The sequence below is a fragment of the Rhyacophila brunnea genome, unplaced genomic scaffold (genome assembly GCF_057557595.1).
Source record: "Rhyacophila brunnea isolate RB1 unplaced genomic scaffold, BYU_Rbru_1.0 scaffold_18, whole genome shotgun sequence".
NCBI lineage: Eukaryota > Metazoa > Arthropoda > Insecta > Trichoptera > Rhyacophilidae > Rhyacophila > Rhyacophila brunnea.
This window is the reverse complement of record NW_028232837.1, coordinates 3,299,774-3,312,072: the sequence shown is the minus strand read 5'-3', so window position 1 is coordinate 3,312,072 and position 12,299 is coordinate 3,299,774. Positions and strand designations below refer to the sequence as shown.

Here is a 12,299-nt window from a genome sequence, read left to right as displayed (position 1 = left end):
TCATTTTATGACGACACTCTTTGTGATTGTAATTGTGACACATGTAATTATGACAGCGGTAGTTCTTTTACTCTTTTCATGCTTAAGTTTATAATGGTGGCATTATTATATTTCTAATTAAATATTTTCTTTTTGTTTCAGATCATATTGATTGGGCTAAAACCGAAGAAATCCTAATGGAATTGGAAAAAAATATAATTAAAAATAAATCGAATATATTGAAGCAAAAAAAACATTTATTTGAATAAGACATGATTAATGTTTACATGTAAAAGAAAAAGAATACATATTAATAATACATATTGACAATACATATAAATCAAGATAATAATATAAATAAGACAATAATAACACACTTTAAGAATAATCTAAATATATATATATATTACGTACTGAAATAATCAAACTTAAAAATTAGTTTTATAATAATTATGCAAAATTTTCTATTGACTAGTTGTCAAACTTGTTGATTAAAATATTAGCTAGTTTTTGACTAACACTTTAATAAATGTGAACTTATAAAACCATGAATATACTTCTATGTAATTTGGATCATAAAAATTGCAAATGAAGACAAACAGCCATATGGAAAGATTGGGAATCTCTCTCATATCAGCAACTTTAATTATTGCCTTCGCTACAGGTAAGATATTTTTAATAGTTATGTACTAATTAAGAATTGTCACACATGTAGCATCACTGCCTTTCCGTTACTACTTGTTCTTAACTTGGATGACACCCATTTCAAAGTTGTTACTTCTAATGGCGTCGTGTGCCAAACTCAATGATAAACAATATATTGATGAATAACAGGCATGGCCCCCACAAGGGGGGGGGGGCTGACAGTGCTCCAGCCTGGGGGCCCGGGCTCAGGAGGGGCCCGGCGAGGCCATTCGACCAGATAAGTGAGATAAACACACAATACAAATTTGCTTTAATAGTAAAAAAGTCGCCTGCGGCGCTATTTTCCTTCAATAATGTTATTACATAAAATTATATTGTTGTACGATAAAAATTTTAATTGTGTATCGACACTTGACAACTCCTTAATTCAAATGGATGTATTAAAATATACAACAAAAAACACTAAATATACACATTAATTTTACCGCGTACACCGTTTGGAAAACGCTACTGTAAAGCATCACACTGCCTTTATCCTTAGAGATAGGTAGGGGGCGCCGTCAAAGATCCTAGCATGAGAGCCCGGTTCAGGATGTGGGGGGCATGGTAACAGGTATCTACATGTGAGAAGGTCACCTAACGCGCATTACTTGATAAATGACGCTACCTCGTGTGGCAGGAATTTTATGGTCCGAATATATTACCATCACGTCACATGCTGTCATGCTGTCACGTCCTGACACACGATGTCACACATGAATGACTATCTCTATCTCAACGTTTTTATCTCCATCCCACGTGACGTAATGGTAATATGTTCGGTTTGCATGTCCTGGCTGGCTTCTTACAGGTGGCTCCATCCGACACCGGTGGAAGACAAGCACAAGATCATGCAATTTTTTCCAGTCTAGATTAGACTCTAGAGTTACCTCTTGTAACTCTCTTATATTAGACTTGCAAACAGTAGATTAGTAGTCGCTTGGTACTGGAAGGCCGACTTTTTTCAGGCCGCGGTACTTCGAATTATGATGGTAGTGATATCAATTGAGTTAGCATTTACTTGGTAAAATTCCATTTTAAAAGAAATGAAAATATAATTAATATTAAATTCTACAGGTTTTTTAGAAGGTTTGTCGATAGTTATTTCGGTTGTAACACCATTATCAAGACTATTCAGATAGGCCGTTTGCCTTTGCTTAAATACTATACGCATATATAGAGACAGAATACATTTTCTTATTCGTTCAAACAATATTATGACTTTGTATATCTATTATTAATTGTAATATTATTAATACTTTGAAAACCCTAAGTGGGTTTTTAATGGATATCAAAATTTGCAAAATTTATCGAAATTACAGTGTTCAAGTGTTTTGTTTGTTTTGTGTTTTGTTAAAGTCAAAACACTCGAACACTGTACTTTCGATAAATTTTGTAAATTTTGATATCCATTAAAAACCCACTCAGGGTTTTCAAAGTATTAATAATATAAGAATAAATAATAAGTATACAAAGTCATAATATTGTTTGAACGAATAAGAAAATGTATTCTGTCTCTATATTTGCGTATAGTATTTAAGCAAAGGCAAACGGCCTATCTGAATAGTCTTGATAATGGTGTTACAACCGAAATAACTATCGACAAACCTTCTAAAAAACCTGTAGAATTTAATATTAATTATATTTTCATTTCTTTTTTTATGGTAGTAATAGTTTATTGATCATTTTAGAATGCAATACGGTAACTGCAGTTTCAATTGCATATTTCGTTCAAATTAATTTCAATATGAAACAAACATCATTTCCTACAAACAGTTTACCATATTGCATTTGAAGTATGAGAAATAACTATCACTACGATCGTAGTTCACAGTTTTGTGCCATAAACTGACTACATTCAATTGGGACTTAGAAATGGGCAATGTCGTCGTATTATTCGTTAGAAACTGATTACTGATGATTATGACCTGGAAAATTTGACAGTTGGTTCGTAGTTTACTCTACGGGTAATTTCTACCAGTTACAAATTTTTATTAGGAAAAGCTGTCCTTCTTTTTGCCTGACCAAATACTATGCAATATAAATATAAATTATAATATACAAATAATTTCAAATGTGCATTAAATTAATATTGAAAAAGTCGTTTTCAAATCGATATAACCAAAGTACAAATGAGATATATTATTATGTAAACTGAACTTTTCTCTCAATAAGTTGATTGTGTCACAAACTGTATGGCATGTTGCCCCATTTTGTTAAAACTACAGAATATTGTCCAGATCAAAATCATCTAACGCATGCCAGAAAAAAACAATAATCATGTTTCTGTAGTGTTCTCCATTGAAAGTAACTGCATTGCTATTTTTGTTTTCAAAAAAATACGATCCAATTACACCTCCAGACCGTAATCTACACTAAACTGTTATTTTTGTATATGTAAAGGTATTTCAAATATAGCATGTGGGTTTCTTTACTCTGAATACAACCATTGTGCCTATTTACGAAGTAATCTGACCAAAAATGAGCTTTATCGCTGAAAACAAGGCCTGAACAAAAACGATGCATGAGTGTGAGTGAGAAAGTATTCGGCACCCTTCTAATCTCTGCGACACGCGCTAGAGTAAGATAAAAGGTCTACATATGTGTGAGTTAGTTTCCAAAAGTGTCGCTGGAAAATTGTAGCGAATCGCTTCACGTAGCGTCGATAACCTGCGAGCTCGTGTTGCTAAAATTGCTATTTTTTGTGTTAAACATAAAGTCAGTGGTAAATAATATTTTTAGTTAAGTAGAAAATATGGTTCTGTGTGTTGTATTAAAATATGATAGCCGTACTGATAAGCAAGAATATGGTACTCGTATTACGTTTCATAGGTAAGTCGATACATGTTCGTGATAATTTATTTGTTTATTATTATATATTTTAATATCAGTGACCTAGTGTTTCTTTAAAATAACTTAAATTATGGATATCTTTATCTAATGGTTGCATTTTGACCGCTTAAAAATACTATATAACGTAAAAAAATAGAAAATTATATTTTAATTCTGAACGTTTAGTGCGAGCACTAGCAAAATGGTCTATGGTCTCGAACATTTGTAGACAAATGAGTTCGCTCGCCCACAAACCAAACGCACGGCACGCGGCTTCATTTAGCAATGCAACGGGTGGCGTCTAGATGTATCTATAGTCTATGGCTGAAGATGATTTTTTCATGAAATACTGGGTCTGTTTCAAATTGCTCTAAAGCTCAATCAGCAAATTTTTGACGCACCAAATATTCATTTGATTTAATTTCTTATGTTAACTGTATTTTACACGCCTCCAAATGCAAATCATTATGAAGAATATGCCACAAGAAATTCCAATTTCTTGAGAACGACGTGTAATTGATTGCTTTGAATTTTCATCAACACTTTGATTCACAATATCAATATTTTCAACAGTACGTTTACGTTTTTGACGGGTTGGATTCTTAATGTCACAAAAATTACTATTTGACTCGAATTTTAGAATTAAATTACGAATATTAAGCTCAGTAGGTTGATTATTTCACGTAATGCTTTAAATGTATTATTGTTATAATAAATTGTAACAATTCATTTAATATGCTGTATAACTGTGTATTTTTTCTTAATAATTTATTAAATAATACTAAACACAAATATTAATTTTGGTAGGAATCAGAAAAAATGGCTGCAATGACGTTTTAAAATCTACAGTATCTACTAATTCCTTTATTATGACTTTTAAACCATTATTAGAATTATATAATATGTAAATATATATTAAAAATAGCACAGGGTTTTATTTACTGGGGTTGAAATGGTTTCCCTCTCATTTTTGCTTTCAGTTGATATAATTCTGATTGTTATGGCTAGACAACCCATTTAAGATTAGCTCAACGTCATTTAACATAATTGCATTCGAATAAAGAGAGAAATAAATTATTTCTTGCGAAAACGGCACGACTGCATCTCGTCTAATTGCATTTTATGATAATACTAACATTTCATCTTTAGACGAGGAAAGCATTTCATAAAATGAGTATAATTAAAAATAACTTCGTTTATATAAAAGATTCCACTTTAGTATTTATGCAAAAGTGTACTTACATGAGCTTAAATAAGATAATTTTAGGTTAGAAATTAATTCCTGTATATTTTTTCAGGCCAGTCCCAAATCCACCATGATAGGGAGCCAGAGTTCTTGGCGCCATTGGAGAATCACACAGTCACGCAGGGGAGAGATATCTACTTCACTTGTGTCGTCAATGATCTTCAAACATTCAAGGTAATAACTGATTTTGTGAAAATTTATCGATACTATAGCTGGCTCTACAGTAGCCAATATGTTTACAGTATTTTCTCTTAGGCCTAGCGCAGATCATAAAGACAGTCTTTTATTAGACTTGTCTTTGTCGTAAAAAATGAGAGAAAACAGTTTTGACTAGCATAAAGCGCACACTTACTCAAATCAGTCTTCGATAATTGTCTTGGTTAGTATAAAAATAATGAATGTCTAATACATAGAAGTTGTCATAGTTGAAAATTATTTGCCGTTTCACTGAAGTATGGTCTTAAAAAGTTTCCGGCATTTTACGGTGAGCGAGAATATCTTTTCTCATCGAGTATTGACCGTAATACATTAGGCATATCGAAGTAGGAATCACGCACATTTGCTTTTCCCTCCACCACCCGCCACATCTCCACACCCGTTATGCAGGCGTGTACCGTGGCGTAACGAACGTTAGGCGCTCTTAAAATGTGTGCCAAAAGTGTCCCAGGAGCAACTTCCCAAGACCTTGGTTGGCGTGCACTAGAGTGTGCATGATCTCTACTTCGACATAATGTATTACGGTCAATTCTCGATGAGAAAAGACCTTCTCGCTCGCCGTAAAATGCCGCAAACTTTTTCAAGGGTGCGAAAATTTCCCTCGTAGATACCAAGTCGCAATGGCCGACCGGTCCAACTGAGGGTTGGACCGACTTGAGAAGCTCTTCCCTTTCAACCGATATATGGAGACACTCTCAGACGATGTGATCGGCATCCTGCAATTCGCCACATAAGTAAGTCGGAGATTATATTAGGCCAAGCTGCCAGAGCTTGGAGGAAAAAATCACGCACACTCTAGTGCACGTCAACCAAGGTTTTGGGAAGTTGCTCATGAGACACTTTCGGAACGAATTTGAAGAGCGCCTATCGTTCGTTACGTCACGGTATACGCATGCATAACGGGTGTGGAGACGTGGTGGGTGGTGGAGGGAAAAGCAAGTCTTATCTTACCATAGTATACTTTAAAACATATGTTATTATGTTATCAAACATTCTCTTTCTAATGATTTTCTACTGTTACATTGTTAGGTGGCGTGGATAAAATCGGACACCAAGACAATTCTGGCCATCCATACTCACATGGTTAACTTGAACCCTCGTCTCTCTGTCTCCCACAACGGTCACGATACCTGGAAGCTGTACATCAGCAACGTTCAGGCCAACGACTCCGGAACGTATATGTGTCAAGTCAACACGGATCCTATGAAGAGCCAGGTAAGAAAAGTATTAAATTATTGTTATAAATTAATATTAATTATAAACGTCGATCGTTTAAATTTATGTACGAGAAATAGAGCGTTTTAATAACTGATAAGTAATTTTTTTATACATATTTTTATGGATTCACTTAGGTTGGTAATTAAAAATGTGCACATGGGAATGCACGGTAGAAGTGAAGTTTTTTATTTTTATTAATAACCATGCCCTTGCTTTTTTAATACTAGGTGCTTGGGTGGGTTAGTTGCATTGGTGTGGGGCTAATTAGGTTCCTCCATTTATATCTTTAATTCTCTTTATGGCCAGGATTAAATATTTTGTGTAGTGTTCTTGTGTTGTTCTATTGCTTAGTACTTCGTGAGGCTTTTGGAGGTCAATTTCATGATTATGCTGTCTACACCGAGTCCTGAGAGTCCATCGCTCCCTTTCTAGTATAGGGTAGTCGTTGATGACATGCCATACAGTTTGAGATGTGTTGCTGTCACATGGACAACAGTCATCATCCCTCAATTTAAATCTTTTTAGATAAGCTTGCACTGCTCCATGTTGTGTATCTGTGGTTCCATAGCTCTATTGTGTCTTCGTTTAGTTTTTGTTTTGCGTAACTTAGAGGGAAGTGTGTAGTTTGAAGGTTTTTTTTATCTGTTGTGGCTTGTTTAGCGTATTTATCAGCTTCCTCGTTTCCGGCTATCCCTGTGTGACTTCTCATCCAGAAGAATCTAGGGTTTGTTCCTATCATTCGAAGCTATGTTGATAGTGTTAAATATCAAAGCTGTGTTGATAGTCGTAGAAGTGAAGTTGTGATACGACGAACACATGGTTTTCACGATTTTGATTTTAAAAAAATAATAAAAAGTCCTGTATTGTTTTAAATATATATAACCAAATAGTTTAGTCACATTATGTGAGGGTAAAAGAAAACCATTCTGAGCTCATTGGAAAGTCATCGTTTGTTGTCGTTGTTGATTTAAGAATATTCGTGATTAATATGAGTGTTGCTTTCCGAGCAGTAGTCATTAAAATGATGATAAAGCTATTGATAAAAACCTTCAATAAGGCATAGCATAAAAAGGAGATTTTTTATTACATTACGAGCTATTCTTTTCAGTCGTCAGCCTTATAAAACTCAACCAGTGAATTTAATACAAATAATTACAAGATAAAAAGAACTTTTTACATAAAACGTTTTAAAATTTTCTGTTGAATCATATAAACTTGACTTGACTAGCATAAACGATCAAAAAATTTTGTACTTTTGGACAGAAATAATACTGAAATGTTATTTTGACATTCATATTGATTTCCATAGTAACGCACGTATATATTAATAATTTAGTTGCTAGGACCATCCGCTTCAAATTCAAATTCCGGGTGTGTCAAAAATGTAATTGTTATTTTGGACCCAGAGTATGGACCCAATAGGTCGAGCAAATGGTTAACATCCATTTCTCGTCAAAAAAAAAATCTGGTAATACAATCTCCACTCTATGAAAGTCCATATATTATTATGATCTTATAAGGATCGAGCATGGTTTAAAAAAATCAGAACGTAGTTTAAAACAAATACATATTCTAATATATTATCCACACGTACCATATCCATATGACTTATGTGTCCGTACGTATCCATAAAACTTTAAAAGAACAGATATATTTTTTACGTATGAAAATTAAATATACATTTTTCGAAAACCTACTAGAAGAAATACGGGTCTAGGACGATTTGACACCGGACAACTGGCCGCCACGGAATTCCAAAATAAATAGACGTTAGGTACTTATAGGTACTTTAAAAAAAATATTCAATATTATTATTTATACTTCAATGATTATATTATTATGATTTAATAGTTGGTAAGAATGTAAATATGCAGACGTAAACAATGATTTAATCGTGCATAAGTTTAAGTTCAACGAAAAAAGAGTTTTTTATTTTATATAAAGCCTTAGGCATGGTAATTCTCAATCCGCGATAAAGAATACATTATGTTAAGAATTCAAACTATTAATTAGTAGATAGAAACTGATTAAAATACCTCGTCTACACGTATCTACGACAGTGCGGCGTCCAATTGTCCGGAGGCCAATCGTCCCATTCCCCCAATAATGGTGTCGAAATAACTTTTCATCAAAACAGAATTAACTGAAAATGAATTCAATTCTACTTAAAGATAGCTAAAAGTATTGAAAAAATGCATTGGCATCGTGTTCTGATATATTTTAAAAGGTTTAAATGTCTAGCTAGTCGGGAGATAGTTAAAAATTGATTGCAAGATTTGTACCGGACAAAGAACCACCGGACAAATTTAATAAGAATACGAGCTGAGAAAAATGTTGTAAAATACTGTGGTACCCTATTCTTTTTTAAATTAAAAATTTAGTCAGGTAAATTGACTGTTAAATTTAATAAAACCATCACAATAATGATAGGTGATCACGAAAGCAATAAAATATTTAATTCTGAATATTAACTTCCACAAAAAAAAGTTTTTTAGTGGCGTCGCGACGCCAAAAATTAAAATAAACAAGGAACGAAAAAATAAGACGCGTAATTAAAAATAAAGCCCAATTAAGAAGAATAAGGGAATTTCCCCCCACCCTTTGAGGGAACGTTTATTAATGTCTCTTCATGAAGCCTTAATTAAGGGAAAAACCGGAAAGCCCAACCCCACAACAATTTTCCATGGCGAATTTTTTCGTGAGCCATTAGAGAGAGGGGTTAATGACGGTTGTGTTTTTTTGTAAATATTAAATGAATGAATATTCAGATGAATTATTCAAAATTAATTTGAAAATTGAATATTTAAATTATCTTCTCTGTTTAGAGTCGTTTATGTTTTTTGAAGTGACTTTTTAGAGTTTTCAAACAAACTTTCGCTTATTACTTAACCAGATGCTTTGCTAAGAATTCTTAATAAATTAAGTTGGCATACGTCTAATATCTTAATATTTATCAATGCACAGGAGAACATTATAATATTATGGTAAAGTACCATTATTTCAAGCACATGATCCTAGTCAGAGTAGATATTAATAGACATTTTACGATGCATAGGTTGTTCTGCTTCTTATTGTGCCATCCCCTAGCGGAGGTCAGCCACCATCAAGGCGATCTTATCTTTATCGTCTGCTACCCGGAATAGTTCAGTGGAGCTGCACTAGTACCAATCACGGAGGTTCTTAAGCCACGAAATGCGGCGCCGTCCTCTGCTACGCTTCCCATTGATCTTTCCTTGGATGACAAGTTGGGGAATGCTGTAATTTTGTCTTCTCATAATGTGGTCGAGGTACTGTAGTTTCCTGGTTTTGATACTACATAGAACTTCTAGGTCCTTCCCCATTTGATTGAGAACTTCAACATTTGTCACCCGGTCAGTCTAAGGAATTTTAAGGATGCGCCTATACAGCCACATCCCGAAAGCTTCAAGTCTCCGTGACATCTCTTGGTTTACCGTCCATACTTCCATACCATAGAAAAGAATTGAGAGAACTTAACAACTTACCATACGCAGTCTCAGACCTAAGTTAAGATCTCGATTGCTAAAGAGGCGTCTCATTTTGAGAAAGGCGCTCCTTGTGATCTCAATTGTAGTTTTTATTTCCTGAGACTGCATAGTTGTTAACCATTCACTAAAAAAATTGAGCCTTACTCTGAATCCAACAATAGTGGCGAAGACTCCTTACTTGGTAATTATTTAAGGCCTATCTTTATAAATAAATTTAAATGACGAATAGTACCATATTTTGTTTAAAATTAGTTAATAACAGACAACCAGTGACAAATAAATGCTGAATATAATTATTTAATGGTTGACCCAATATACCCCCAACGCATAAGTATATGTATGCTGCTATAGTTTAAGCATTCGACGTATTATATAGTTGTATAAAATATGAGGTGCCACCTAAAGATATATTTTAATAACAGATCGTCAAATTGTATGAAACGTAAGTTTAACACCAGGTTTCCAAGTTCTAATCCTTCTATAAATCGACATGCCATTAGATCATATTTAATTTTAGATTGCCAGAGCCGAGGTTCAAACCTGGGACTCAAGACATTATAAGCCGTCACGTGAGCCACTCGCTTGTCATGAGCGCAGAAACATATATTTTAGAAAAAAAATCTTGAAAAAAATACGACGCCGGGCAGGACTCAAACCCACATCGACCAGATTCTGGCGAATCTGTTTTACTAATTGAGCACCCTGCGTCCTGCCTAATTACAACGATATTAAGACTGAGCCGAACAGCTACAAGGTCATTCATAGTTCATTCAGAGAGTAATCTCAGCGTTGAAAGGACGTCATTTTAATTCAGTCTAACCTCAAAAACCTCTAACCATCGGGGATTTATTTTAAGAAACGCAATAATTATTAAATACAATTCTCCGTCGAATGAATAATCATTATTATTATTATTACCTTCAAACATAATATGTATGCGACATAACACCTGATGCCGGCTGTCGGAATACAGGGCTGTCAAAATAATATCAATCTAATAAATGGTACGTTTTGTTTTAAAGAGTTACAAATTTAAAGCTAAAAATAGCTTACTGTACAGATGGAATAATTACATACTTCTAAGCGTCAAACGGCATACAACATTCATCTAAAATAATTATGAAAAGACTAGCTGATTATGTTATGTTATTTTTGTATTGTTCTTATTTTTTTGCTTATCAAAATATTTCACATATTATCTGATGATGTGTATTTTGGATATATCGTAATATGTATCTGGTCTCATTAAAATTGCTATTAAGTTTGATACCGCCTAAACCATGGCATCCTCAGAGGATCCAAGGCCATGAGGCCTGAATCATCATTGGGCTGATTCATGCAAACATGAACAGATCGACTGCGAGGCAAATTTCTAGCCCGTAAGCTTAGATCTATGAAAATTTATAGTCACCCTTTTGCAAGTTCTACAAAATTTAATGAAATCATTCTAGCCCTTAATGTATGTAAAATCCTGCATTTTCTTTATACCTACATTAATTCTAGAAGCAAGCAAAGTAAAACCTAGCGTCATTATAAATTTTATACTTATTCAATTTTAAACATACAAGCAAGCTGTAATTTAGTGCAGTAATGTAATCCCAGCAAATGCAGTCCCTTTCAAAGCATGTACATGGAAAAGGTCTGGTTGAATATTTCTGTGGTTAGCAAAAATTCTCAGAAGTATGACACCCAATGTACCTACCAGCTAGGTACATGGGGTGTAAAGGCTGTCCTTTTGTCATTTTTCAGTGACAGAATTTGTAGGTAATATTTTTAATTCTTGCCTGAGTTAACCTACTCCAAAAAGGTTGGTTCATTCGGTTTTCGAGCTCTCGATGGTGACGTCGGCCGGCGCCGTGCTCGCCGACGTCCCCGCCATTTTAAATTTATTTTTTTAAATATTTTTTTTATAATTTTTTTCTACGCTGTACTTTACTGTATTTATATTCCGAACAATAAACGCCCTGTTTTCGCCTGTACTTCCGCGTTGTCAATCAATATAAGCATGTCCCCGAAAGAAGAAGCAGACGATATCACCGTAACATTACATCATCAGGGGGGTCCAGCGATCATCCTACACCCCCCCCCCCCTTTCGGAGGTGACAAGTTGATATAACATAGGAAAATCTGTAAATCATTAAAATGTTAATTTCGTTATAGTTTTTAATTAAACCGGTGCAATTACATATTAGATTTAAACACTGTTGTACTGTGTGACTTTTATAATATCAGATAGCCTTACGCAAGATGGGCAAGATAAAAAATAAAACTGTAGGATGTCCGCAGAAGAGTAAACAAAACCCAGCTCATCGGATAACCGAATGGTAAGCAACTGTATATATTATATTTTTCCGCCAAATTGCACACAATTAAAAACAATTATCATAAAAACAAGTAAGACGTCTTCGACAGCCCTGGGTGATTCGATTCGGCAGTTTTTTTTGTCTTGTTCTCAGGGATCCGCTAGCTTTGAATAAAAAAAATAATCTGTGGGTGACCACGCTAATAATCATTTTTTATAAGTATAAATTATTTCTTGCATTGGCTTTACTTACCAACAAAATACAATAATTATTGTACCTACCAACTAAAAGTAAAGTTGCGTTACTTGTTTGTAA

The 12,299-nt window shown here is 34.1% G+C and overlaps 1 protein-coding gene across 1 annotated transcript in view; it reads left to right on the top strand.

The window, feature by feature from the left end:
- The first annotated feature begins 567 nt into the window (after positions 1–567).
- Positions 568–12,299, top strand: part of LOC147073118 (lachesin-like) — a 178,505-nt gene continuing 166,773 nt past the window's right edge. Inside the window, exons 1-3 of the mRNA XM_085945606.1 lie at positions 568–643; positions 4,794–4,915; positions 5,987–6,172. Of these exons, the coding sequence (XP_085801732.1) occupies positions 568–643; positions 4,794–4,915; positions 5,987–6,172 (384 nt within the window). The remainder of the gene's footprint in view (positions 644–4,793; positions 4,916–5,986; positions 6,173–12,299) is intronic.